The following is a 26905-nucleotide window of genomic DNA, read 5'->3' on the forward strand; positions in this document are numbered from 1 at the left end:
GCCCGGGCTGGATTTGAACCCGCCACCTTAGGTGTATGTGGCTGGTGCCTAGCCACTTGAGCCACAGGTGCTGAGCCAAGTTGTCATCTTCTTTAACAACACCTTTTTTTATTTTTTTGAGACAGACTCACTCTTTTGTCTAGGCTAAAGTGCCATGGTGTCAGCCTAGCTCACTGTACCCTTAAACTCCTGGGCTCAAGTGATCCTTCTTCCTCAGCCTCCTGAGTTTCTGGGACTGCAGGTGCCCACTGGCCCACTGGCTGGTTTTTCTCTTTTTCATAGAGACAGGGTGGTCTCCAACTCTTGAGCTTAAGCAGTCCACCCGCCTCAACCTCTCAGAGTGCTAGGATTACAGATGGGAGCCACTGCACTCAGTCTACAATACCTTCTTTGGAATGCCACTTGAAGGACCTTCCTGAGGCTGTTTTATGGTTAATTTTTTGTTTTTATAAGTAAAAAGTGTATTCCAAAATAACAATGAAAAGTGTTGCATAATAAATATATAGACTGGTACCATAGTTGTCATTACATTATCAAGTACTTGTATGCTATACGTAATTACATGTGCTCTACCTTTATACAGCTGGCAGTGCAGGTTTTTTTTTTTTGCAGCTTTGGGCCAGGGCTAGTTGGGGCTGGTGCCCTACTCCTTTGAGCCACAGGCGCCACCCAGTGCAGGTTTTTTTATATACCAGCATCACCACAAACAGGCAAGTAATACTGTGACATCACCATAGCTACGATGTCACTAGGCAATAGGAATTTTTGCTCCATTATAATCTTACAGGCTACCATTGTATATCTCATTGTATATGAAATCTGTTGTTGACCAAAATGTTGTTATATGGCACATTACTGTATTTACATAAGATTTATATAATAGTAATGGATATAATTAGGTATTAAAATAATTGAGTGGCACCTGTGGCAAAAGGAGTAGGGTACTGGCCCCATACACGGACAGGAGATGGTGGTTTCAAACCTGGCCCCAGCCAAAAACTGCAACAACAACAAAAATAATAATAATAACTTAAAGATGATTTAGGCTCGGCGCCTATGGCTCAACCGGCTAAGGCGCCAGCCACGTACACCTAAGGTGGCGGGTTCGAATCCCCAGCCCGGACCCGCCAAACAACAATGACGGCTGCAACCAAAAAATAGCCGGGCGTTGTGGCGGGCGCCTGTGGTCCCAGCTACTTGGGAGGCGGAGGCAGGAGACTCGCTTGAGCCCAGGAGTTGGAGGTTGCTGTGAGCTGTAATGCCACGGCACTCTGCCCAGGGGGACAGCTTGAGGCTCTGTCTCAAAAAAAAAAAAGATGATTTAAAGTATACAGAAGAATAGAACACTATATCTTTTTTTTTTTTTTTTTTTGAGACAGAGCCTCAAGCTATCCCCCTGGGTAGAGTGCTATGGCCTCACAGCTCACAGCAACCTCCAACTCCTGGGCTCAAGTGAGGCTCCTGCCTCAGCCTCCCAAGCAGCTGGTCCCACAGGCACCTGCCACAACGCCTGGCTATTTTTTGGTTGCAGCTGTCGTTGTGGCAAGCCCGGGCTGGATTCGAACCCGCCACCTTAGGTTTATGTGGCTGGGGCCTTAGCCACTTGAGCCACAGGTGCCGAGCCACTATATCATTTTATATGAGGGACTTGAATATCACATTGGATAATGAAGGATGACTATAATTTTCTGATCCTAGGAGGGATATCATTAGGAGCTGGCCAGACTCAGGGGAGGACAGTAGCTATCTTATTTCTAATTCTCAGAAGCAGCACCTCCCCTGTGTTTGTGCCTTTGACCTAGCCAGTGTACATGCCACTTTCAGAATAATCATTCTACTTTTTCCTCTCTTCCCTCTCATATCTCTTGGACAGCTCAAAAAGTTTCCAGGAAGACAGGACCTCGGTGTTCTACAGCTATTAACACAGGTAATTTGTGCTTAGGAACTGAGGCTGAGAAGGGATTTGGGTTATATGTAAAGAGAGAATGATGGAGAGAATGAGGAGGAGGGACACTGGCCCACATAATTCCTATCTCAATTCCCCTTTTCTTTAGTGGTGAAAAACCAGAAGCCAGTCCCTGCTGTTGCTGTCCAGAAGCCTAGCGGTAGGTGACAAACATAACTATTGGGTGAGAGGCTGGAATAGGGAAGAGGAAGTGGTGAGTACCCAGAAAAATCCATTTGATTTCTTCCCTGTCTGGAATGGAAGGAGACAGACGTAGCATAAGGTATGAATGCCTATGGGCTAGAAGGGGAAGGGATAGAGAGCCAAGACTTCACTGACCTTTGTCCTTTCTGTACCCATCTTAGCATCAGCTGTTCCTCCCATGGTAGGAGGGAAGAAACCCAGTAAACGTCCAGCCTGGGACTTAAAGGGTCAGTTATGTGACCTAAATGCAGAGCTGAAATGTTGTCGTGAAAGGTCTCAAACATTGGACCAGGAGAACCAGCAGCTGCGGGACCAGCTCAGAGATGCCCAACAACAGGCCAATGCCCTGGGGACAGAGCGTAGGACACTGGAAGGGGAATTGGCCAGGGTACAGGCTCAGGCTGAGCAAGGTCAACAAGAGCTAAAAAACCTGAGTGCCCGTGTTCTGGAGCTGGAAGAGCGGCTGGGCATGCAGGAGGGCTTGGTTCAAGAGCTTCAGAAAGAACAGCTGGAATTACAAGAGGAGCGGAGGCAACTGACCTCCCGACTGGAGCAGCAGGAGGTAAGGGCTAGATTCTCAACCAAATGCCCAGCCCTCCTTTTCTAGCAGAGGTTGTACCTCCCCTCCTTTCCAGGTATCCCTGAAGATTCTTTGGACTCGGCTCAGCGCCTGTGGCTCAAGCGGCTAAGGCGCCAGCCACATACACCTAAGGTGGCAGGTTCAAATCCAGCCCAGGCCCACCAAACAACAATGACGGCTGCAACCAAAAAATAGCCAGGCGTTGTTTCGGGCGCCTGTGGTCCCAGCTACTTGGGAGGCTGAGGCAGGAGACTCGCTTGAGCCCAGGAGTTGGAGATTGCTGTGAGCTGTGAGGCCACAGCACTCTGCCCAGGGGGACAGCTTGAGGCTCTGTCTCAGAAAAAAAAAAGATTCTTTGGGCTAATAACCTCTGACTACCTCTCTCCACTAGTATGGCTCTGTCTTCTCTACCCATCACTAGCCTAGCTCATTCCTGACTTATCTTACTTTCTGCCCTACTTTTCCCTACTCTTTACTCAATTAGCATAGTAAATTTTTCTCTCTTTACATATAGCCCAAATCCCTTCTCAGCCTCAGTTCCTAAGCACATTACCACCTGAATCTGTGTCTTCCCCTAGTCTTCCATTCCCTTCTCTTTCTTCAGGTCCCCGTCCTGATCACAAATCCCCATGATACTCTCTCTCCCTTCTCCTATACTCATTTAACTCTTTCTTGGTGAGCAACATCTAGATCAAATTATTTGTAGTCTCTCTTTTTTTTTTTTTTGTCTGGGGCCGGGTTTGAATCCACCACCTCCGGTATATGGGGCCGGTGCCCTTCCCCTTGAACCACAGGTGCTTCCCTATTGTAGTCTCTTAAATGACTCAACTTTCACTCCTGGGTGTTTTGCATATGTGCTTTCCTCTTTCTGGAATGTTCTTCCTGCACTCTTTCTTTTTTTTTTTTGAGACAGAGCCTCAAGCTGTCCCACTGGGTAGAGTGCCATGGCATCACAGCTCACAGCAACCTCCAGCTCCTGAGCTCAAGCGAGTCTCCTGCCTCTGCCTCCCAAGTAGCTGGAACCACTCGCTCCCACCACAACACCTGGCTATTTTTTGGTTGCAGCTGTCGTTGATAGAGCCGCTGCACTCTATCTTAGTTTATCCCTATACTTATGGGTATTATCATCTTCCTTGTGCCCCTCCTGGATATTCCCATATAACTCCCTATCCTTGTACATGATTCCCTATTTTCTCATCTCTTTCTTTCCTGGACTGTAGGGTCCTTGGGGGTAGGGACCTCATCTCCACTTCCCTGTTCCATCTTGGCCATATGATTTGTTTTTATTCTTGGTTGTATCTCATCCTCTGTGTATGTTCTGTTTTTTTCTGGGCAGGGAAGGCTTCAGGCTTCAGAAGCAGCTCTGTCAAGCAGCCAAGCAGAGGTGGCATCTCTGCAGCAGGAGACTGCAGCCCAGGCAGCCTTACTAGCTGAGCGAGGAGAACGTCTCCATGGGTTAGAAATGGAACGCCGGCGACTGCACAACCAGCTGCAGGAACTTAAGGGCAACATCCGTGTATTTTGCCGGGTCCGCCCTGTCCTTCCAGGGGAGCCTACCCCACCCTCTGGCTTCCTCCTGTTTCCCTCTGGCCCTGGTGGGCCTTCTGATCTTCCAACCCGCCTTAGTCTCTCCCGGACTGATGAACGGCGTGGGACCCTAAGTGGGGCACCAGCCCCTATGACCCGCCATGACTTCTCCTTTGACCGGGTATTCCCACCAGGAAGTAGACAGGATGAAGTGTTTGAGGAGATTTCCATGCTTGTCCAGTCAGCCCTGGATGGCTACCCAGTTTGCATCTTTGCCTATGGCCAGACAGGCAGCGGCAAGACCTTCACAATGGAGGGTGGGCCTGGCGGAGACCCTCAGCTAGAGGGGCTGATCCCTCGGGCTCTGCGGCATCTCTTCTCTATGGCTCAGGAGCTGGGTGGCCAAGGTTGGACCTACAGCTTCGTGGCAAGCTACGTAGAAATATACAATGAGACTGTCAGAGACCTGCTGGCCACTGGAAACCGGAAGGGCCAAGGGGGCGAGTGTGAGATTCGCCGTGCAGGGCCAGGGAGTGAGGAGCTTACTGTCACCAATGCTCGATATGTTCCTGTCTCCTGTGAGAAAGAAGTAAGCACCTGTGGTCACTGGAACTGGGGAATAGGGAGGAATGGAACAGAAATTGAAGGACAAAGGACAAGTTGGGAGGACAAAGTACCACCATGTAGTTTTGGCTAGTGGGCTATAAGTTATATGTACCTTAACAGAACCAGGGAAGAGAGAGAGTTATACATCTGTTGAAGGAGCTCCCTCCCTGCCAGTTGCCTCTGAAGTATTTTTTTTGAGACAAGTCTCACTTTGTTACCTTGTTAGAGTGCAGGGGTGTCATAGCTCACAGCAACCTCAAACTCTTGGGCTCAGGTGATTCTCTTACCTCAGCCTCCCAAGTAGTTGGGACTATAGGTGGCCACCACAATGCCTGGCTATTTTTTGTTGAGGTTGTCATCGTTGTTTAGCCTGGGTAGAGTGCCATGGCATCATAACCGCCAACTCTTAGACTCAAGTGATCCTCTTGCATCAGTTTTTCTATTTTTAGTAGAAACGGGGTCTCGCTTTTGCTCAGGCTGGTCTCGCACTCCTGAACTCAAGCAATCCACCTGCCTTGGCCTCTCAGAGTGCTAGGATTACAGGTGTGAGCCACCAAGCCCGGCTGAGGTCTTGTTTCTTATATATACCTTGTTCAATTTACCATAGTCATGCTGACTCTTGGTGTTCCTCAACCCCGTTAGTCATAAGCCCATCTCAGTGGCTTTTGCCTGAATGCTCTTATCCTAGAGATCTTGAGGCGGGAAGGTCATTCTTACCTGTCCTGGGTAAACTTGCCCCCTATACACACATACTTCCAATTTTGTGATCTTACTCCTTAGCATTCTCAGATATACTGTGCATTTTATTTTGTCTCTTGACTGGGTAGAAAGGAAGCTCCAAGAGGCAGGGGACCTATTTTCATTACCATACCTGACATAATTGTATACTGACTTCCTTCCTGCCTTTGCCCCTGTTGCTCCCCCTCTGTAGGTGAGGGCCCTGCTCCGTCTAGCCCACCAGAACCGGGCTGTGGCCCGCACAGCCCAGAATGAACGGTCATCACGTAGCCACAGTGTGTTCCAACTACAGATCTCTGGAGAGCACTCTAGCCGAGGCCTGCAATGTGGGGCCCCACTCAGCCTAGTGGACCTGGCTGGGAGCGAGCGGCTTGACCCAGCCTTAGCCCTGGGCCCAGAGGAGCGGGAACGCCTTAGGGAAACACAGGCCATTAACAGCAGCCTGTCTACTCTGGGACTTGTCATCATGGCCCTGAGCAATAAGGTGGAAATGAAAGCTAGAGGGGAGGGAACCTGGGGGCCAGGTGGGGTTCGCTGTGCAGAATCCTGCCTAATCCTAACCACCTGTCCCCCACTCAACACTTTAGGAGTCCCACGTGCCTTACCGGAACAGCAAGCTCACCTACCTGCTGCAGAACTCTCTGGGTGGCAGCTCTAAGATGTGAGTGCAAGGGACAGATGGCAGGGGTCAGGTAGAAACTATGTTGGGTGAGGGGTAGAAAGGGGGAACAGTTGAGGGAGACCTGTTCAGGCTCTGCTGGCCACTAATTATGGGGTTGGGCATCTTCTCCTTCTATAGGCTCATGTTTGTGAACATTTCTCCACTAGAAGAAAATGTCTCCGAGACTCTCAACTCTCTACGCTTTGCCTCCAAGGTACAATTACCAGCAAGCTCAGGCCTTATCAGGAGTCATGAATGGATGGCTATGGGCTTCTCTATCCTAACTCATTCTGTTTTCCAGGCCATGGGTGGGAACATTTATCCCAAAAGGATTTATTTTTGTCAGGCATCTAGGGTACTACTCACCTGATTCCTTTTTTTTTTTTTGAGACAGAGCCTCAAGCTATCTTCCTAAGTAGGGTGCTGTGGCATCACAGCTCACAGCAACCTCCAACTCCTGGGCTCAAGCAAGTCTCCTGCCTCAGCCTCCCAAGTAGCTGGGACCACAGACGGAGCAGGACCTCCACAATGCCTGGCTATTTTTTGGTTGCAACCGTCATTGTTGTTTGGCGGACCCAGGTTGGATTTGAACCCTCCACCTTAGGTGTGTGTGGCTGGCGCCTTAGCCACTTGAGCCACAGGCACTGCGCCTGATTCCATTTTTAACTATTGTCTTTTTTTTGTTTTTTTTGAGACAGTCTCACTTTGTTACCCTCAGTAGTGCCATGGTGTCACAGTTCCCAGCAACCTCAAATTCTTGGGCTCAAGTGATTCTCTTGCCTTAGCCTCCCAAGTAGCTAGGACTTCTGGCACATGCCACCATGCTAGCTGATATTTCTATTTTTTTTTTTTTTTGCTCAGGTTGTCTCAAATAATTCTCCTGACCTCCCAGATATTTATTTTGAGGCAGAGTCTCACTCTGTGGTCCTGGGTAGAGTGCCTTGGCATCATAGCTCACAGCGACCTCTAACTCTTGGGCTCAAGTGATTCTCTTCGTTAGCTTCCCCTAGCTAGTTTTTCTATTTTTAGTAGAGAGGGGTCTTACTCTTATTCAGGCTGGTCTCCCAACTCCTGAGCTCAATCAATCCATCCCCATCTCATCCTCTCTGAATGCTAGCATTACAGGTGTGAGCCATGCAGTTATTCTTTCTTTTTTATATTTTATTCATTTTTTCTTTTTTTGGTGACAGTCTAACTATGTTGCCCTTGGTAGAGTGCAGTGGCATTACAGCTTACAGCAACCTCAAACTCTTGGGCTTAAGCAATTCTCTTGCCTCAGCCTCCCAAGTAGGCACTATAGGCACCCGCCATAACACCCAGCTATTTTTTGTTGCAGTTGTCATTTTTGTTTTAGCTGGTCCAGGCTGGGTTCAACCCCATCAATTTGGTGTACGTGGCTGGTGCCATAACCACTGTCCTGCGGGCACTGAGCCGCAGTTATTCTTTCTTTTTTTTTTTTTTTTGAGACAGAGCCTCAAGCTGTTCCCCTGGGCAGAGTGCCGTGGCATTACAGCTCACAGCAACCTCCAACTCCTGGGCTCAAGCGAGTCTCCTGCCTCAGCCTCCCAAGTAGCTGGGGCCACAGGTGCCCGCCACAACGCCCGGCTATCTTTTGGTTGCAGCTGTCATTGTTGTTTGGCGGGTCCGGGCTGGGGATTCGAACCCGCCACCTTAGGTGTACGTGGCTGGCGCCTTAGCCAGCTGAGCTATAGGCGCTGAGCCTATTCTTTCTAATGTTCAATTGTCCTATCTTTGGCCTACAGGAGCCCCTTCAAGTCAGCTTCTGTGTCCTTTAGACAGGACCCCAGTAGTCTTTTTTTCTGATTAATCTTATATGTTTTCTCCCCCAGACATCGAATGATCACTTTCCTAAGAACTCCTAATTCCTCAGTGGGTGTTATTAACAATCTTAAGTTATTGTTTTAGAGGGAGAGAGTTTTGGGGTCTCTAGACCAGGGTATTGATGGGAAAAGAAGCTTCTCTGTCTGCTCCTGAATCTCTATGTGGGGAGCTTCTATCTTTTAGGCCTTTTCACTTCCTCTAGACCTAGTGCACATAGAACTAAACACAAATGGGACCAGCCCGAACCTTTCAGAACTCTTCAGTATTCCTTTGAGGGCGGCTGTAGCACTGGGGTAAGGGAAGAGAAGATCTTGAGAAAATTATTGGTTACTCTGCAAACTTTTTTGTCCTAACCCCTTGCCACAGGTGAACCAGTGTGTTATTGGTACTGCTCAGGCCAACAGAAAGTGATGACGGATCCAGATCTTCTATGTGTGTGTGTTGGGGGTGGGCGCTGAGGGATGGTTTATTAGGTGGAGGGGCTATGTATAAATAAAGAACAGTTGTTTTTAAAATAAAAAAGAGGACACTTTTCATAACTATAAAGGTGGAAGCTGTGGATTTGTCCATTCTGCCATTTGTGTTTTGCAGTTTTTTTTTTTCCCTTCGACTCATGGCCTCTACACTCTAGTCTGGATCATCTTCTCCTAATGTTTCTTCCCCTGGTCGCTCACATGGATAGGAGGTGTTACGCACACCCTGTCCACTGCCACTAGTTAGGGTTTAGCCCTTATTACCTGCCACTCCAGCACGAGGGCTTTTTGGTGAATGGGAAGGTGAAATAGGAACCCAGGGGCGGGCCGATGTGCGCTCCCAGAAACTGCTGGCTCTTTGCTCCCGCCCTTTCCCTCCTTTCCTTTCGAACCGCCGGGGCTCTGTCCTCCTGCTGCTCATTGGCTGGCTCTCGGTGGCGTCACCGCCTTTGGTACTCGCCTTCGTCCTTGCACCCGCCCGGGAAGAGCCGGGTGGGACGTACACGGGAAGCAGGCGCGCACGCCCGCCGACTCCCTCGCGCCAACCGTCAACCGCCGCCGCCCCTCAAAGGAGGGGCTCAGCCCGCCCAGGTGCCGCGCGCAGGAGGGGCCACGCGTGCGCAGAAACGCAGCGGGGGGGGCAAACTTACCACGGAGAGGGCGGGGCCGGGGGCAACAGCGGGAGGAGGGCGGGGCGGGTGAAGGAGGAGGGTGTGGTGGGGGCAACGTGAAGGGTGAATGGAAGGCGTGGCTGTGAACTGGAGCCGGGGGGCGGGACTTGGAGTAACTGTGGGGGGTGGGGCAGCTAACGGATGTGGCATGGGGCGGGGGTCCAGTCCGGAGGCGGGCTGTCGGGAGGGGGGATTCCCTCTTGCCTCAAAGGCAAGTCTCTGGTCCGAGGAAGGGGCTGAGGGGATTCCCTGTCCCACTGGGTACGACCATTCCCGCCTACAGCCCAGGAGGGCCAGCCTCTTGTTAAGCGCCCTCCAGGCCTGTTGGAGGTGAAGGAGGTGGGGTGAGGTGGAACCCGCCCCCCCCTCCGGCTCCTCCTTTTCCCCCCGTCCTCCCCTCCCACCACCCTCCCCCCCAGCCGGTCCGTCCCTCCCCTCCCTCCCTCCCTCCCTCCCCCCCGCCGCCTCCTCCTCCCGCTGCTGCTGGTTTGGCTGCTGCGTCATACGCCCCTGAGCCGCCGGGACCGAGGGGCTGGGCCTGGGGACCCCCCGGCCTCTGCCTGCACGCCCCCCGACGCCCGGACGTGCCCTCCCCTTGCGGGGGGCTCGCCTAGGTTTCCTACGTCTGCCCCTGCCCGGCTCCCCGCGGCCCCAGCTGTCACCGGTAAGGAGGTGGTAGGAGGCTCCGGTGGTGGGGGGGGGCAGGGAGCAGGGGGTCGGCTCACAAGGCGCTGGCGGGAGAGCTTCGCCGCCCTGGCCTTGCGTCTGGACGGACTCAAGTCCTTTCCCCGACTTGCGGTCATGGGGAGTAGAGACCGTGACTGGGACACGCCCCCCTCCTGGGGCACTCAGGGAAGTTATCTAACCCGGGGGCAGGGTGCCCCGAATTTGAGGGTGACCCGACATAACCTGGCACCAGGATGGTTGTTCTTAATGAGACATGCAGGCCCGGGAGACAGCCGTTTCTACTCTGGAAAACATCTCCAGAAAATGCTCCCAAAACACGTCTCTGGGCCACAGAGCACCCCAATTATGATACCTCTGTACAGCAGGGTAAAATGAAACTGAATGGTAACCTTTGCTTCTGCAACCGTCACTTGTTCTAAAATCGCAAAGCCAGAATATAATATCCCAAGAGACCTCTGGAAGCTGGGAGACTAAAGAGGGGGTTGGTTAGGGAGAGCCAGTCATAGTTGGAAGAGCAGGAATCAAGAAGCTGGTGACTGGTGCCCAGTGGTTTCCTATCCAGGTGTCTTAGAGATTTGGAGACTGGGAGCACAGATGCTTGATTCTTGACAGAAAATGGGCAAGTGGGGCATTCGTAATGTTCTCTTACCCATGTCTTTTCTGCTTAGGCCTCCCCAGAATGCAATGGCGCAGCCCCCCCGGCTGAGCCGTTCTGGTGCCCACTCACTTTGGGACCCAACTTCCTCTGCTCCCACTTCAGGCCCCAGGCCTCGACTTTGGGAGGGTCAAGATGTCCTGGCTAGGTGGACTGATGGGCTGCTATACTTGGGCACCATCAAGAAGGTAAGGCTGGCTCGGCGCCTATAGCTCAACCGGCTAAGGCGCCAGCCACGTACACCTAAGGTGGCGGGTTCGAATCCCCAGCCCGGACCCGCCAAACAACAATGACGGCTGCAACCAAAAAATAGCCGGGCGTTGTGGCGGGCGCCTGTGGTCCCAGCTACTTGGGAGGCGGAGGCAAGAGACTCGCTTGAGCCCAGGAGTTGGAGGTTGCTGTGAGCTGTAATGCCACGGCACTCTACCCAGGGGGACAGCTTGAGGCTCTGTCTCAAAAAAAAAAAAAAAAAAAAAAAAAAAGAAGGTAAGGCTTTCCACTGCTGACCTTCCCATTCCTCTTATCTAATTCAGCTTCCCATTTCATCCTTTGTGCTCATCCATTCCAGGTGGACAGTGCTCGAGAGGTATGTCTGGTCCAGTTTGAGGATGATTCCCAATTTCTGGTTCTATGGAAGGACATTAGCCCTGGTGAGACCCTACTTACATCCCATCAAGAATCTGGCTTAGGACGTAGAAAGAGGTTTAAGAACAAGGCCTCTGACACTGTCTTCCCTCACAGCTGCCCTCCCTGGGGAGGAACTCCTCTGTTGTGTCTGTCGCTCTGAGACTGTGGTCCCTGGGAATCGGCTGGTCAGCTGTGAGAAGTGTCGCCACGGTGAGAGGACAGGACAGCAGAATGGTCCAGTTTTCCCCCCACGCTTCCCTCCAGCACTGGTCCTTTTTTTGAGACAGAGTCTCAAGCTGTCGCCCTGGATAGAGTGCTGTGACATCAAAGCTCACAGCAACCTCCAACTCTCGGGCTCAAGTAATCCTCTTGCCTCAGATTTTCTATTTTTAGTAGACATGGGGTCTTGCCTTTGCTCAGGCTGGTCTCAAACTCCTGAGCTCAAGCAATCCACCCTCCTCGGCCTCCCAGAGTGTTAGGATTACAAGCATGAGCCACCACACCCAGCCCAGCGCTGATCCTTATTTCACCTGTCCTGGTCTTAAGTCTCCAGGTCATCACTCTGGCCAATTTCCTCAAATCTGTACCTCATCCCCTTGCAGCACAGGGAGAGGCAGCCATGGTAAGAGGTGGCACAAGCTTTTAGGCAGAGGGTGGTTCATATACACCCTTTGTAACCAAATGACCTTGGGTAAGTCCCTAGAGGTTTCTCTAGGAGCCTCAGTTCCCTCACTTGTAAACTAAGAATGTGCACCCACCCCAACAGGACCAGGGTCAAGGATTAAATGGGATGGGTAAGACTGTTTCTATCTCAATACTAAGGACAAGTATGCAATACAATAAGCAGTCTACTATCAACATTATCATTATTCAGCTTATCACCAGGACTGCCATGTTCCCAGGGCCCCAGCCCCTGGAGAGGGAGAGGGCACATCCTGGGTCTGCCGACAGTGTATCTTTGCAATCGCTACCAAGGTAAATATACTTTCCTGTTACCCCTTCCTGTGGGAGACTCCATAGCCTCTCCCAAGCCCTTCCTCTCCCCACCCCTTGGAGGCCTCCTACCTGTTCTGTCTCTGCAGAGGGGCGGTGCACTGAAGAAGGGTCCCTATGCACGGGCCATGCTAGGGATGAAGCTCTCTCTGCCATATGGACTAAAGGGGCTAGACTGGGATGCTGGACATCTGAGCAACCGACAGCAGAGCTACTGTTACTGTGGTGGTCCTGGGGAGTGAGTAATGAGGGGTGGCAGGTTATAGAATGAGTGATGTGATAAAGCCCAGAAAATGAAAAACAAACATCATGTGAGGAGCACTAAGGGGGTAGGAGGTAGGTGATAAGAAGAGTTAGAGACAGTTGTGGGGAACAGGGCATCTGGAGGCCACTAGTCCTGTGTTCCCCCTCAGGTGGAACCTGAAAATGCTACAATGCCGGAGCTGCTTGCAGTGGTTCCATGAGGCCTGTACCCAGTGTCTGAGCAAGCCCCTCCTCTATGGGGACAGGTGAGACCAGGGCAGACCTCTAGGAGTCAAGGATGCCCTCTTGCTTTGTGTTGCAGTTCCCTTCCCCACTCATCTCTTGTCAACTGCTACACTGTTTCTTCACCTGTTCACCCCATCCTTGACTGTGAGTCCTCCATGACATGGCACAGTTTACATGAATAAGGTGTGTTCTTTGCCTGTGTCCAGGTTCTATGAGTTTGAATGCTGCGTGTGTCGGGGGGGGCCTGAGAAGGTCAGGAGACTACAGCTTCGCTGGTGAGTTAGATTGGGCACACTCTCAGAGTAACTCTCAACACAACCTACATGCCCCAACCTCCCACCTCAAATTCCTTTGGCTTTTGTAATGCTTCTGTGGCCTTGATAACTTGATGTTTCTCCAGGGTGGATGTGGCCCATCTTGTCCTCTACCACCTCAGTGTTTGCTGTAAGAAGAAATACTTTGATTTTGACCGAGAGATTCTCCCCTTCACGTCTGAGAACTGGGACAGTTTACTCCTGGGGGAGGTAAGGGGTTGTGGAGATTGGGGTTGGGGTGGGACAGGTATACATAGAGGAAAGGAGAAGAGGAGAAATCACAGCTCCCCTGACCCCATTCCTTACCCCTCCCAAACAGCTTTCAGACACCCCCAAGGGAGAACGTTCTTCTAAGCTCCTCTCTGCCCTCAATAGCCACAAGGATCGGTGAGTTGGAAAGAGGGGATAACAAGGGAGGCTTAGAAAAAGATGGAGATTTGGGCTTGGCACCTGTGGCTCAAGTGGCTAAGGCGCCAGCCACATACACCTAAGGTGGTCAGTTTGAATCCAGCCCAGTCCCACCAAAACAACAATGATGGCTGCAACCAAAAAGTAGATGGGCGTTGTGGCAGGCGCCTGTGGTCCCAGCTACTTGGGAGGCTGAGGCAGGAGACACACTTGAGCCCAGGAGTTGGAGGTTGCTGTGAGCTGTGATGCCACAGCACTCTACCCAGGGAGATAGCTTGAGGCTCTATCTCAAAAAAAAAAAAAGATGGAGATTTGGAAGTTAGGGAGGGTCTGTAACCCACCTGGAGGAACAACACTGAAAAGGACTGAAAAATGTCATGAGGGTAACGTTTTCTAATTGCTCTCCTCACCCCAGTTTCATTTCAGGGAGAGAGATTAAGAAAAGGAAATGTTTGTTTGGTCTTCATGCTCGGACCCCTCCCCCTGTGGAGCCCCCTATTGGAGATGGAGCCCCCACCAGGTCACTGGGCCAGGGTGGATGGGAGAAATTCTCAGGGTATTAGTCTGGGGGAGTATTTATATAGAAAATGGGGAGGTCTTTGGGGTGTCCGGGAGGGGGCTGGGGGGATAAGGAGGCCTCTTACAGCTTCCCTTCAGGGCAGGGCCCTGGGGGAGGGGTCTCACGTCCCCTGGGGAAGCGCCGGAGGCCGGAGCCAGAGCCCCTGAGGAGGCAGAAGGGGAAAGTGGAGGAGCTGGGGCCACCCTCAGCAGTGCGCAATCAGCCCGAGCCCCGGGAACAGAGGGAGCGGGCTCGTCTGCAGAGGGCACTGCAGGTACAGGGGCAGGGGAACCCCATGGGGCAAATGGTGGGATGTGGGAAGGAAGCAAGGATTATTTCTCAATCCTTTGCTCCTTGTTCTAGGCCTCAGTGTCTCCACCAGTCCCCAGCCCTAACCAGAGTTACCAGGGCAGCAGCGGCTACAACTTCCGGCCCACAGATGCCCGCTGCCTGCCCAGGTCAGTACTCCTCTACCCCCAAACCAGATCTCCCAATTACTTACATCTTGTGGACTTTCTCACCTAAAATTCTTTTCCCTCTCTCCCTTCCCTACATACTTCTTTTCCTAGAGAGACTTCCAGAACCAATATATAGTACCCATTATTCTAGGGGTATGAGGGTCCTCTTCCTCTGTGGGTAGTGTTTGAGCTTTGCACTTCCCAGGGGAAGAAGGTCCTGTTCCCTTGCTTCAGGTCCTGACTTTCCTCTCCCCAACTCCAGCAGCCCCATCCGGATGTTCGCTTCCTTCCACCCTTCTGCCAGCACTGCAGGGACCTCTGGGGATGGTGAACCCCCAGACAGGTGAGATTCTATCCCCTATTTCCAATGATGCCCAACCTAAGTTCTTGGAGTTCTTTAGTCTATAAGCATTCTTTTGTTTCTCTGATCTACATTTGGCCCCCATTTTTGGTCAGTCCTTCTCTACATCTGTCCAGACTCAAAATTACCTTTTCTTCCTAGGTCACCCCTGGAACTTCACATTGGTTTCCCCACAGACATCCCTAAAAGTGTCCCCCACTCGATGACTGCCTCATCTTCCTCAGTCCCATCCCCATCCCCAGGTCTTCCTAGACGCTCAGCACCCCCTTCTCCGTTGTGCCGTAGTTTGTCTCCTGGGACCGGAGGAGGAGTCCGAGGTGGGATTGGCTACCTGTCCCGAGGGGACCCTGTTCGGGTCCTAGCTCGGAGAGTGCGGCCTGATGGCTCTGTACAGTACCTGGTTGAGTGGGGAGGAGGAGGCATCTTCTGAACAGCCTGCCTCTGCCCACCTTCCCATTCACACACACCGGCACTTTCATACCCTGACCTCTGACCTCACCTACAGCTGAGATGTACCTGGAGAGATAGGGGGTAATTGTCCCTACTGCCCAGGCTGGAATCCAAGTGGGTGGGTAGGGAAGAGCTCTGTCTTTTCTACCCTCCTCATGACTCCTGACCTTCCCACCCTCCTTCCCATTTCCTTTGATGTTATTTTGTTACAGCTTTTTAAATATTTTTTAAAATTATTTATCCCCTGGGGGCAGAGACTGAGGAGGGGGGATAAGGGATCCCAGACTCTGTATGATTGAAATAAAATGAAATAAATCTAACAGCTCTGAGTCATTCTGAAAGATGGAGAAAATACAAGGCCCAAAAGCACTTATCTTCCTCAATCTTATTTCCATGTGATAAGGAAAAAAGGCAAAAGGCAGAAAGAACCAAAGGTAAGATTTAATGGGGGCCGAGTCATCACCTGGAAGTCAGAGGGATCATGGCAGGTACAGGGCTGTTCATGGTAGGACTGGGCTGGAGTCAGAAACTGATTCTGTGACCTGGCGCACCCAATGCAGGTATGGGTAATTCCCCTGTTCCACAGGCAAGGCAATCACCTCAGCCACTTCGTAAGGGTGCACAGAACTGCAAAATAGATTGGGGTGGTGGTGCAGGGGTTACTCAAAGATTGACCAAAGGAGCCCACCCCTTCAAACACAAGCCCTAGAATGCTCACAATACACACCCTCACCCCTATTCAACTCAGTTCTCACCGAACAAAATCTGTCAAAGCTGGGACCAAGGAACTCTGGGTTTTAACCATCTAAGAAGCAAAGATAAACATGGTTGAATCAAGGGGTGGGATTGATGTCATATGAATAAGAGTCAAATGGGTCAGGGAATTAGGGAAGTTTTGTTTGGTAAGGGAATGCTGCTCACCATCAACACCTCACTGTCTTCTTCGATCTTTCCCTTCCACTCATAACTGAAAAGGTCAGAGAGAGGTGGAAAGTCGTGCGGAGCAAAGATTTTCCCCCAGAAAAAAAATTGCCATTCAGCCCCCAGCTCCTATGACTTACATGGATGTAACCTGAGGGATGAGGTTGATGCAGGCTGCTAGGCGCTTCTCCACCACAGCCCTAAAGGTGATAGAAAGCCAAATTCAGAGTGCCCCATGACCCTGATTTTTGCACTGGCAGCCCAAAGACAGGTTTCCAAAGCTGGAGAGCAGAAAGTAGCACTCTCCTTCCGCAAACCCTATTCTCCTTCACGATCGTCCAACTTTGCTCCCCACCTGGCGATCTCCTTGGCGACCTTCTCGTTGGGGCAAGTTATGAAGGCTGCGGAGACCGAGCCCGGAACGTAGCTAGAGCCCGAAGGCGGCGAGGACTGGGACGGGGGACTTCCAGAAGCCATGGACAGCAGGGCTCGGGGTACCAACAAAAGGCGAGAAGCCACAGGCGGCAGCGCCGGCATCCAAAGAACCGACAGCAGCAGAGCGGCCTGAGAGCAAGGGACGAATTCGGTCTCTTCCCCCAGCCACACCAGGAAATTGCAGCCAGGTAATCTTTGCTTGGCTGAGCACTCAGGCTCTGCCCTCCCTCTTCTGCACCCCGAAGGAAAATGTCCCTTAAGTTGGGAGAGAAACTTGCAACATTAAGGCAAGTACTCTTTCCCACTCACACCTCAGGAAGCCAACCTCCAGAATTTGGGGTGTGGGTAGTGGTCAAGGATTAGAGGATCGGAAGGGGCGGGGCCAGTCACTCACCCCTGTGCCGAGCAGGATTGCGGGAACCCGCCCCCCACTCATGCAGCCTTTGCTGGTAGAGAAGAGCTGATCTCAAACACCACACGTTACCTAGAGAAAAAAGCCCAAGCTCGGGAACAGCAGCCTCTTCTTACCTGGGCGACAACCACGTTGTGCGAAAACAGTACACACCACGTGATTCAGTTTGCCCAGCCTCCTAATGAGGGAGGAGCGAAGGGAGAATTGGCCAATCGACAGCTGGATCTCTAGACATGCGCAGAAGTGGCACGCCCGTTTCCGTGTAAACCGGAAATGGTCTGTTGCTGGCTGAGAGCTGCAGCAGCGTTCTACGGTCACGTGAGGGGGCCGGTCCTCTCAGGCAGAGGTACCGCCCACAGTGACACTGAGTGGCCAATCGCAGGCCAGCCCCGCAGGCCACGTGAGGAAAGAGCTGGCGCTAGGAAAGAGGGGCGGGAGACCCCGCAGACTTTATGCGTCAGTCTGAGGAGTGCGGAATTGTCCTAAAAGCCCTAATATGACTAATAACAGGCTCTACACTATTTGATAGCCCTTGTGTGGTAGGAGTGTCTGAGGCTAAATCTAAGGGGGTGAGGAGAACTACCCCGTCCCTTTAGTTAGGACTGAAATATGCCTGGGCTGGGGAATGAACACTGAACACGATGATCTGAGGAGGAGCCAGTTGTCACTGGGTAGGGGGGTGTGATTAGGCAGACACTGGATGGCTAAGTGAGGAAAAATATTTTAAAAGGACATCAAGACCCTGTAAATGGGATATAAGATGAGGAAACTGAGGATGAAGGCACCCCAACTCTCTTAGCTGAAAACCCAAAGCTTAGGACTGGTGAATCAGAATAAGTGCAGGTTGAAGATAGTGGTAATGGTCTTTTTGTGCTCTCTTCCCTGCCTATTGCACTCTCCTAGACTGGTCCACCTCTCAGCCTTGGGTCTTGTTTCCTTTACCCATCCCCCCAAGGAGCCAAGACCTGCCCTACATAACCTCCCTGGGGCCCAATCTCATCCTCTGACCCAAAAATGGAGAGAGGGGCCAAAAAGAGACAAGAGCGGTGGGAGCAGACAGCAGAAAAAAAGTCTCTTGCCATTCCCCTCGCCCAATATTCCCCCACCCTCCAAGGTCTGGGGTCAATGTTCAGGTAGAGGGTATACTTAGTGTTAGGGTTCTCACATACTTATCTTTCCTAGGTTGGGGGTTATCCCGAGATTTCCTTTGGGTTCGAAGTCTGTCTCTGAGATGGATCTCTGTAGGGTCTTTCAATATTTGTGTTGGGAGCTTTCTCAGAACAGAATTTCCTTTTTTATGTTTTTTTGGTTTGGGGGGTTTCTGTGTTTCAGGGTATATGGCCACATTCTCTGAGGTCTTTTAAACTGTTCTTCATGAGTTTGGGGCCTCTGAATTATCCATTTCTGGGCCAACTGACTATATCTCTTTGTCTCCCCTTAGGTCTGGAATTTGTCTCTGAGTTATCAGTCTCTTGAGTCTGATGTCTGTAAGATCTGAGTCTAGGGTCTTTCAGATCTCTCTCTGATCTAAGGTCTAATTTTAGGTCTGGGTTTTTCTGAATCCAGGCCTTATCTTTTCTTTAAGTGTAGGTCTCAGGTGTTGGTTCCTGAAATCATCACCTCAGAGTCCGGAGTCTTAAAGATTTCTATGGCTGTGGAGAACATTTATGAGAATGGATTCTAAGATTTTGATCTTTGGCACCTCTTTCAGGGGGATCATGAATTCTTCCCGCCCCCCCCCCATTCAAAGGTCTGTTTTTCCTTAGATTTTGGGTCTGTGTCTCAGATTAACTAACAGGGGGAGGCAAGGTTATCTTTCTCTGTAGGTGGGGGATCTTTCCTTCTTAGGGTCTGGGGTCTGCATCTTTAGCAAAGATTAATCTGTCTGGCATGTTTTGGAATCAGGGGTCTCTCACTTTCTCTCCCTTTCTCTCTCTGGGTCTCCCTGAGTAGGGGTGGGGGCTGCAGAGTCTCTCCCTCCTCCTCCTCCTGCTCTCTTCGCTCTCGCTCGCTCCCCCGCCCCCCCTCTCTCTCTCGGCTGCCGCTGCTGCCGTTGGCTCTTATTCTCCTCCTCCTCCTCCTCTCTCCTCCTCTCTGCTTCTCTCTGCTCCTCTCTCCTCCTCTCTCCTCCTCCTCCTCCTCCACCTCCTCCTCCTTCTCCCCCTCTCTCTCCCCCTCTTTCTCTCTTCTCTTTCTCCCCCGTCCCCCCGCCCCCTCCCCCCCCAGGCCTGATGAGCAGGTCTCGCGCCTCCATCCATCGGGGGAGCATCCCCGCGATGTCCTATGCCCCCTTCAGAGGTACGGTGTTGGGGGGAGGGGGAGGGCCAGATGGGGGGCAACAGGGGGAGGGGCAGGGGGCGGGGGAGAGTCGGGGCCAGGGAGGGGGAGGACCGAGAAGGCAGGGGTGGGAGCAACGGGGTAGGAGGGATTGGAGGCCAGAGGGATAGGAGTAGATAAGGAATGGAAGGGCCACGAAACTGGCCTTGAAGGGGGGCTGAGAGGGTAATGATAAAAAGGAAAGACAGCGCCAGAAAGGGATGGGAAGGTAGAAGGACTGGGCTGGGGAAGAGCTGCAGAAATAATTTGGGGGTAGGAGCTTAGTGATGAAGAAAATATCAAGGAAATAGAGGGACAGAATCTTAGGAGAGGGACTAGGAGGAGGAAATGAAAACGGGTGAAAAGAAAAGCCAAGAAAATGGGGGGGGGAGTATGTGGTGGGGGCTCAGAATGGTAAGGGGTAGAAAAAGCAAGGATGGAGGGAGAGAAGGGGCCAGATGGAGAGAGAGGGAGGCTGTGGGGGGATGGGGGATGGGGGATGAAGGGTCCAGATGGAGGGAAGAGAGAGAGAGGGAATGGGTTGGGGGAGGGGAGACCAGGGCAGGGGGAGGGCCAAATTATATATGTGTTTTTCGGGAGGGGGCAGATACAAGTAAGATTGAGTGATGGGAATAGGGGCCAGGTTAGGATCCTGCCCCAACTGTGGGGCTCATTAAGGCTCTTGACCACTGAAATGTAGCCCCTGGGGTCTTAACTGCTCTCTCCTCTTCATCACTTTTACCCCCTTCCCCCACCTCCAATCCTATTTGCATTCCTCCTCCCTTCTCTGCTGTCCATCACCTATATCTTTCCCCCCATATGGTGTCCGTTCCTTATATGAGTCCCTCTTCTGTCCTTCCCCTATATCAGTCCCCTCTTTGGTACCCATTCTCTCACCCCCTCTTCTTTTTTCTGATAGTTCCTGTATATTTCTGCCAGCTCTTTACCTCCTCCTTCTTGACCCCTTTATACTGGCCCCCCTGTTAGGTCTGCCTCATCCTCTTGCCCCATTCCAGTTGAGCCCTTCTGATATATTCCCTTGTCCCTAGGTATTTACTATCATATCTCCCACTTCTTCTTTTAGATTGTTATTGTTATTTGTTCTTCAGTCCATTCCCTATCCCTCTCCCTAGCTTGTCACCACAAGTCTGTGCCTACCTGAATTCAAGTCTTTCCCTGAATACCTCAGCTCGCATCACCATTCCTCTTGTCATATGGGATGTTGGACATTTGGGGTGCAAAACACACATTTTGATGGTTAAACAGACGCTATAAGGGATCCCCAACTGAGCCCTTGTGGGATTTCTCATCCTACTAAATTTTCCCCCTTTCTCAGCCACGTTCCTTTGCCTCTTTAAAATCTGCCTTCCAGAATCATTCTTCTGTAAATCCAGTGTGTGTATGTGTTTCCAGAAGTGCTCCTAAGTTCCTTGTGCCCTCTCCTGCTCTCAGAAAAAAGTTGCCCCCTGAGGTCTAATCTGCCTCCCTTGACTGCGGCCTGAACTGGCTCCTCCCAAAATGATTATGTGTACCAACAGATTTCTCCTCTGGGTGTACGGAGTGTGTGAGTGCACTGGGCATGTTGCCTGCAATGTCTGCAGTCAGTATTGGTGATCTCTGTATCTTAAACAGTACTAGTTAGAGTCCCTGAGATGGCACCGAGATAGGGTTTCAAAGTACTGTGCTTTCTAGATAGTGGACATTCTGGGGGCTGATCTCTTATTTTGATCTGGAAGGTGGATAAATTTGAGGGACCTGTTTGCAGACAGAAAATGGCTGGATTTTTCAAAACTCTCCCACTCAGGGCATTTTGTAGAAATGAAGCTCAAAGGCCAGTTCTCCTACCTATAGTACACCCGTGGTAAATTATCCCATTAAAGTGATATAACTTGATTTTTCTTCCTCTAAATTCTCTCTCACTGATACCTAAAGCCTAATTTTATCACTATGATATCACCAATCTGTCTTCTCTTACCTCAATAGGGTCTGTCTTGTGTCCCTGTGATGGTGTGCAGGCCTTAGAGTTTAAAGGAGAGGTATTTGCAGGAAGGAGGGCATGACAAGAAGAAAAGCAAAGTTGGGGGACGGGGACCCTGGGGCATCTCTTAGCATAGGCAACACATGGTCTGCTATTCTTCTTTCCTGGACATTTTGTAACCATCTTCAGCTTTTATATTTGGAGGTCCTTCTGCATCATCAGTCCTGGATATACGAGTCTTCCCCACCTCCTTCCTCAGGCTCCTCACTGTGCCTTAGGGATGCTCCTAACTTGTGGCTTCTGTCCTATCTATGGAGACTAGGTGGGAGGTAGGGAGAAACAATGTCAGATCTTTGCTCTCTGGACATGTATGGGGGAAGAGATCAATTTGGTCTTTACTCACCCAAACAAGGGCATATTTCCCACCTTCTGCACTGGCCCCTCCACAGCCTGATACTGACAAAAATCATCTTCTTATCATCAGAACAATCAGAACTTTCCCCAAAAGATGAATAGGGTTGGATTAGGGGAGGAGAGCACAGAGAAGGGGAGGTGGGAAGGGAGGCCCTCTCATGTCTCTGACTCTGTAAACAGGTGAGCTTCCCCACTGCCTTTCTTTTCCAGATGTTCAGCTCTTGGAGTCTCATGATCCCAATGTTCCCACACATACCTCCATCCTACTTTCCCACAGCTGTAAAGTTTTTCATTTATTTTCTTGCAAATGGGTGGCCAACCTTCCAAGTCCTTGTCTTTTGCAGTTATCTGGATACCCTTCATTTTATCAGATAACTGCCACCAACCTATGTGTTTTTCTTCTGACACTTTTGCTCCATGTCTGCCTTTTTATTTTTCTGAAATGGGTGGAAAGCTCCCTCATCTTTCTCTGCTCCCAAACATGTACCTTCTTTGTCATGATAGAATTCTCCTCCCTCACCCACCCCTCTGTATTTCTTCCTTCAAGTCTACAGATTCCCCAGTAATGTGATGCAATTCTTCTCTTTCCCCCAGATGTAAAGGCTTGTCTTGTGTTCCTTTAAAGTTACTAGCTGCCTCACCCTCAACTATGATGATCTCAAGGCCAGATGTGGTCCCCTTCTCCCACTTTGTGGACTCTCTTGCCATTTTAGGCCTCTGCTACCACAAGCATAGAGTCTCCCTTACTATTTCTGTGTGTCTCTGTTCCCCAGATGTACGGGGACCCCCTATGCACCGAACCCAATACGTTCATTCTCCATATGATCGTCCTGGTTGGAACCCTCGGTTCTGCATCATCTCGGGGAACCAGCTGCTCATGCTGGATGAGGACGAGGTGAGCAGGGTGATGAGGTTGGGAGAAAACCACTGGGAGAATGTGGGAGAATGGAGAGAGTCCTGATTAGTGAGGGGGAGAGACACAAGGAAGGCAAAGAAGAGAGAAACATTTGCAAATGGTGTGACGAGAGTGGCCATTAAGACTTGGGTTAGGGTGTGATAAAAGGGAAAATCATTCTCATCTTGACCAAGGGGTCTTTAGGACCATGGGCAGTGTTGGGGACAGGATGTGGTTCTGAAGATTTTGAGAGTGCCTCATGTTTGTACCCTGTGTCCATACTGTGGGATCGGTTAGAATAGCAGAGGGAAATGAGGGCTTGGAGAAGAGGTGAAGAAATGGGAAGACTTTCCCTCCAAAGTGCTCCTCAAGACCTCTCTCCTTTTTCCCACTGAACTAGACTCGCCACTCACCATTTCCAGTCCTTTCTCCATCATGGGGCAGAGTTCAGGAAGAGGAAATTGAGGGACCTGGAGAAAATACAGGGAAGAGTGGGTTTTTTTGATAACTGGGAGGAGGCTGAATGGTACTGGGAAGAGATGACAGAGGTCAGTAGACCTTGGCATGCATGGGGTGAAGACTGGGATGGTGTCTGAGATCAGGGCTTTTGCCAGGGACTGGTTGGCATCAGGAAGGAATAATATTAAAGAAGGAGATACCTGATGCCTGGGGAGAAGGGGGACTGGGAGTCTGGGGAGCTGTCTAAAGGAGTAGCAGCAGGGACTAACTAGTCAGAGTGAGGGAGATGAAATGGACATAGGTCTTTTATGGAGGTGATGACCATGTAAAGAGATTTGAGAGCCAGGGAATTGTAGGTTCAGATTTGAAAGGTTTTTAGGTCAGCAATGAAGGGTCCATTGGATGTAAATATGAAAGATGGATGCCCCATGAGTATGATTCAAGGAATGAGGGTGATTTGGTAGACAAATGATAGGGTACCGTGGGAGACGAGAAGTGGTGAGAGATGTGCCCTGAGAGCTACTGGGCATGGTTTGGTGAGGCAGGGCTTGCTTGAATTGGAGTTAGGGCTAACCAAGGTGTTGAGGGACCTGGAGTGTAGGTGAGAATGTGGAAAGTTAGAGAGCTAGAGAGCTTCCAGGCCACAGAGTAAAGCAGAGGTGTCTAGGGCGGGACCTGATGACTTTGAAGGGAGAAGTGGTGGCAGTCTAAGTTTTAGGCATTGACTAGTGTTTATCAGCCTTAATCAGGGGGCTGGGGGCTGAAGGATAAATTGGGGAAACCGGGAACCAAGAGGAGTGGAAACTATTATAAGGATGGAGATGAAAAACAATGGCTGGAGTGATGAAAAGACTGACAGAAATGGTAACAGATTGAAGGGACCAGTAACCAGCAAGCTGAGGGACAACAGGATTGGCCAGGGGCTGGAGTAGCAAGGCGGGAGGAGTGGATGTAATTGTGAAAATAAGCAGTGTGTAGGGTCACAGGGAGTTGGATGGGTTGTGGAACTGGGGCTGGGGGCTAGCAGGGTGGGGTGGGGGTGTCTGGTGCCTGTAGCTCCTGATAGGGTAGAGGAGATTGGAGGGTTGGAAAGGTATGTAGGTTGGGACTGAGGTGGCTGGGGAAGCTGGGGGTGCGGCTTAGGGAAAGGTATGGCTAAAGGGAGGAAGGGAGTGAAGAGATGTTGGGTGGGGAGTGATGTTAGGAGAAGAAAGGGGGGTGGTGACCAGGCCCTTCTGGGGGGAGGGGAGGTTGGGTCCCAGTCTGGCCGCAAGCCGGGCCGTGGGAGGGAGACAAGCTGTGGATCCTGATTATAAATGCAGCTTCTGCTACCCCCGTGACAGGCTCGGAGGGAGAAAAGGGGGTAAGGGAGGTGGGAGGTTGGGAAGAAAGCAGGGAGAATGGAGGAACTGAAGGTCAAGGGAAAAGTGAATGCAGGAAGTAGCTAACTCCTGAGGAGTAGCTGAATAAGCTGAGTAGGGTTTGGGAGAATTCTCGGGCAGGTTTCAGGAGAAATGGAGGGAGAAAAGAAGAGGGTGGGACGGGAAGGAATGAGAGAAAGAGATGGGAAGGGGACGGGAGAGAGCCACTCAGAGACACTTAGGAGTAGAGGAGAAGGGGCTGAAGGTGGGCCAGGAGGAAAAGGAGGCCCACGCTTCCTCGGTGGTGGATGGGAGGAGAAGGGGCGGGCCGGGCCGGTGAGGTCTGACCATCCCACTCCCACCCCCTCCCGCATCCCCTAGATACACCCCCTTCTGATCCGGGACCGGAGGAGCGAGTCCAGTCGCAACAAACTGCTGAGACGCACAGTCTCCGTGCCGGTGGAGGGGCGGCCCCACGGCGAGCATGGTACGGCGGCCGAGCAGGCTCTCGTGCCTTGAAGAGGCGCGGGGAGAGGGCTGAAGGGGGGCCGGTTGGCAGGGGCGGGGGCGTCGGGGAACCGAGAGAGCTGGCGAGGGGCGGGCTGAGGCAAAGACAACGCCCTCCTTTGGGATGTGAAGCTGGCCAGGGGCTGTGGGTGAGAGGCCCCAGCGGGTCCTTGCTCTGCTTCGCTCCTTTTTTCCTCTCCAGCAGCGAAGTTTGATTGTTGTCCTGTTGCTTGTAAAAATAGTTTCCTTAGATCTTTAGCTTCCAGTCCGAGTGTGCCTGTCTCAGCGCCTCCTAGCCCTTGGTCGGGGATCTTGGAGAGAATGACCTAGTTCCTGCCCCTGCCCCTCCCAACTCTTCTTTCGGACCTTCAGGCCTGTGGTCTCCCACTTTTCTTGCCCCCTTTTCTCTCATCTCATCAATTGCTTCTATTTTCTGCAGTTGTATCACTCCCTTTCTCTGTCTTCCTTGATTTCTCTTATTTTCTGTGCTCTTCTTAATTACCCTGTCTCCCCACCTCGTTCCTGGTGGAACCCCGTCAGCCCCGCCCCCCATTTCATCTCCTTTCTGTCTGTCTGTAGAGCTAACTGCTCGGTCTGTCTCTCCAACTCTCTCCCTCTCTCCATCTGTCTCTTCTCCTCCCTCCCCCTTTCTGCCCCCCCACCCCCCTCTTTAGTCATTTAAAAAAAGATTTTTGTCTTCCTGAGAAGTTCGCTTAAAAGGTTTCCATGGGAACAGTGAGGGGAGATGAAGGCAGAGAACAGAGATCTGCAGCCAAGGTGCAGAGAGACGCCCTCAGCCCCCGGAAACCCCCTTGTCACTGGCCCCTTCTCTGCATTTCCCTTCCGGGGATCCAGTGATCCACGTCCCCCATTCCTCCAACCCCCAGATGACCCTTTTCTCCTATCAGCTCTCCCTCCCCTCAGGGATCTAGGCTACCAATTTCTTTCTCTCAGAGAGCCTGAGGGATGGGCCTGTCCCTATCCCGTGGCTCCCTCCAGCGGTCTTTTGATAGGTTCAGGCCTCATTGCCCTTGCCGGCCTGGCCTGTGACCCTGGGTGGACGGGTGAGCGAGTGGTCAGGAATGTGTGTCATTGTCATGGGAACCTCTGACCCATAGGAGTGTGTGGGTAGCACATCTCTGTGAGATGAAGCCAGGTGATGGACTGTATACAGAGATTGTGCGTGATGTCTGTCATATCTGTGTATATATGTTATGTCCGTGTCTGGGAAAGGTGTGTATGTTCACATGTGTACACCTTTGTGCCCAGGCCAAAATGGTCACATGCTCACGGTGCTTATGTGTCCTGTGTCCTGGCTGATCTGCCTACATAATTCCTCATCTTTCTCTTTACCCTGAGTCCTCAGGGGCTAGGGATCTCTGGCATGGGTCTCCTGTGTGTTTGGGGTTGGGGACACCATGTCTGTTTGGGATCGGGGTCGTATGTGGAGGTACTGTATTGGAGTTAAGTAGGACTTGAAGGGTTTCCAGGGGTATATACTACAGTCGAGGGGAAGGTTTAGTGAGAGTTGATGGCTGGCGAACATTAGGGCCTTCGGGGGCATGGAACATAAAGGGTAAAGGGTATAGAGGATGTGCATGGAACATAAAGGTTGCTGGGGCCTGGTAGGCTTGGGTATGCAAAGATGTTTGCTGAGGGTGTGGACTCTTCCATCCTTGGAGAGGTCGCCGGACCTTTCAGGGCCATGGGAATCCAGGGCTCCTCCTCTGCTGGGTGGAGCCGTGAACCCTCGTTCCTTCCGTAGTTTGGTGTGTGTGTGGGGGGGGTCCTGCTCAGGAAGGGATGGTTGGTTTTGGGGGTCCCCTTCTCCCCCTCCCCCGTCTCTGTCGCGCTGTCTCCGGGCGACGGGGCTCGTGACAGAGGCGGCCACGGCAGCAGCGGTCGCCTAGCAACGGCGGCGGGGCCCGGGCAACGGCGGCAGCGGCGGGAGCGGCGGCG

At 51.6% G+C, this 26905-nt stretch overlaps 4 protein-coding genes across 8 annotated transcripts in view; 3 read left to right on the forward strand and 1 right to left on the reverse strand.

Annotated features, from left to right (window-relative positions):
• The window catches only part of KIFC1 (kinesin family member C1), an 18943-nt gene extending 10337 nt beyond the window's left edge, over positions 1–8606 (forward strand). Inside the window, exons 4-11 of the mRNA XM_023512837.1 lie at positions 1874–1927; positions 2055–2105; positions 2311–2711; positions 4066–4845; positions 5794–6084; positions 6188–6261; positions 6400–6475; positions 8470–8606. Of these exons, the coding sequence (XP_023368605.1) occupies positions 1874–1927; positions 2055–2105; positions 2311–2711; positions 4066–4845; positions 5794–6084; positions 6188–6261; positions 6400–6475; positions 8470–8514 (1772 nt within the window). The 3' untranslated portion in view covers positions 8515–8606. The remainder of the gene's footprint in view (positions 1–1873; positions 1928–2054; positions 2106–2310; positions 2712–4065; positions 4846–5793; positions 6085–6187; positions 6262–6399; positions 6476–8469) is intronic.
• A 1047-nt stretch (positions 8607–9653) lies between these two features.
• PHF1 (PHD finger protein 1) lies at positions 9654–15563 on the forward strand. 2 transcript variants are annotated; one of them, XM_003789095.2, is made up of 15 exons: positions 9654–9911; positions 10603–10777; positions 11158–11239; positions 11331–11426; positions 12091–12191; positions 12299–12447; positions 12623–12718; positions 12905–12973; positions 13099–13222; positions 13332–13399; positions 13836–13940; positions 14067–14253; positions 14343–14437; positions 14700–14780; positions 14940–15563. In XM_003789095.2, the coding sequence occupies exons 2-15, from the start codon at positions 10619–10621 to the stop codon at positions 15226–15228; spliced, it is 1701 nt and encodes a 566-aa protein (XP_003789143.1). In that variant the 5' UTR covers positions 9654–9911; positions 10603–10618; the 3' UTR covers positions 15229–15563. The 2 variants fall into 2 exon arrangements, 1 of the variants encoding a protein (XP_003789143.1); XR_001161266.1 differs by having other exon boundaries at positions 9695–9911; positions 14078–14253.
• Positions 15564–15666: 103 nt separating this feature from the next.
• On the reverse strand, positions 15667–17186 carry CUTA (cutA divalent cation tolerance homolog). Of its 3 annotated transcripts, none has more exons than XM_003789098.3 (6): positions 17133–17186; positions 16525–16733; positions 16310–16369; positions 16170–16215; positions 16004–16053; positions 15667–15875 (listed from the first exon to the last, which is right to left on the reverse strand). In XM_003789098.3, exons 2-6 carry the CDS (start codon positions 16704–16706, stop codon positions 15749–15751), a joined length of 465 nt encoding a protein of 154 aa, XP_003789146.1. In that variant the 5' UTR covers positions 16707–16733; positions 17133–17186; the 3' UTR covers positions 15667–15748. The 3 variants fall into 3 exon arrangements, with proteins under 3 accessions (XP_003789146.1, XP_003789145.2, XP_012660136.1); XM_003789097.3 differs by having other exon boundaries at positions 16999–17178; XM_012804682.2 differs by having other exon boundaries at positions 17089–17153.
• Positions 17187–19054: 1868 nt separating this feature from the next.
• SYNGAP1 (synaptic Ras GTPase activating protein 1) overlaps positions 19055–26905 on the forward strand; it is a 32474-nt gene continuing 24623 nt past the window's right edge. The window contains exons 1-3 of one of the 2 annotated variants that reach the window (XM_003789099.1): positions 19055–19314; positions 22498–22619; positions 24821–24926. In XM_003789099.1, the coding sequence (XP_003789147.1) occupies positions 19248–19314; positions 22498–22619; positions 24821–24926 (295 nt within the window). In that variant the 5' untranslated portion in view covers positions 19055–19247. The remainder of the gene's footprint in view (positions 19315–22497; positions 22620–24820; positions 24927–26905) is intronic. The other variant, XM_023512958.1, reaches the window with a different exon arrangement.

Source organism: Otolemur garnettii, unplaced genomic scaffold (genome assembly GCF_000181295.1).
Source record: "Otolemur garnettii isolate 467f Iridium unplaced genomic scaffold, OtoGar3 scaffold00031, whole genome shotgun sequence".
In the NCBI taxonomy this organism is placed as follows: Eukaryota; Metazoa; Chordata; class Mammalia; order Primates; family Galagidae; genus Otolemur; species Otolemur garnettii.

Excerpts from the sequence above, each read along its gene's own strand:
- PHF1 (XM_003789095.2), top strand. The coding sequence starts at position 10,619 with ATGGCGCAGCCCCCCCGGCTGAGCCGTTCTGGTGCCCACTCACTTTGG. Across the intron at positions 13,941-14,066 it reads GGAGATGGAGCCCCCACCAG|CTTCCCTTCAGGGCAGGGCC; the intron begins GTCACTGGGCCA and ends GGCCTCTTACAG. Across the intron at positions 14,781-14,939 it reads GATGGTGAACCCCCAGACAG|GTCACCCCTGGAACTTCACA; the intron begins GTGAGATTCTAT and ends TTTTCTTCCTAG.
- CUTA (XM_003789097.3), bottom strand. The coding sequence starts at position 17,040 with ATGAGTGGGGGGCGGGTTCCCGCAATCCTGCTCGGCACAGGG. Across the intron at positions 16,054-16,169 it reads AAGACAGTGAGGTGTTGATG|ATGGTTAAAACCCAGAGTTC; the intron begins GTGAGCAGCATT and ends TTTGCTTCTTAG. Across the intron at positions 15,876-16,003 it reads GCTTTGACAGATTTTGTTCG|TTCTGTGCACCCTTACGAAG; the intron begins GTGAGAACTGAG and ends TCTATTTTGCAG.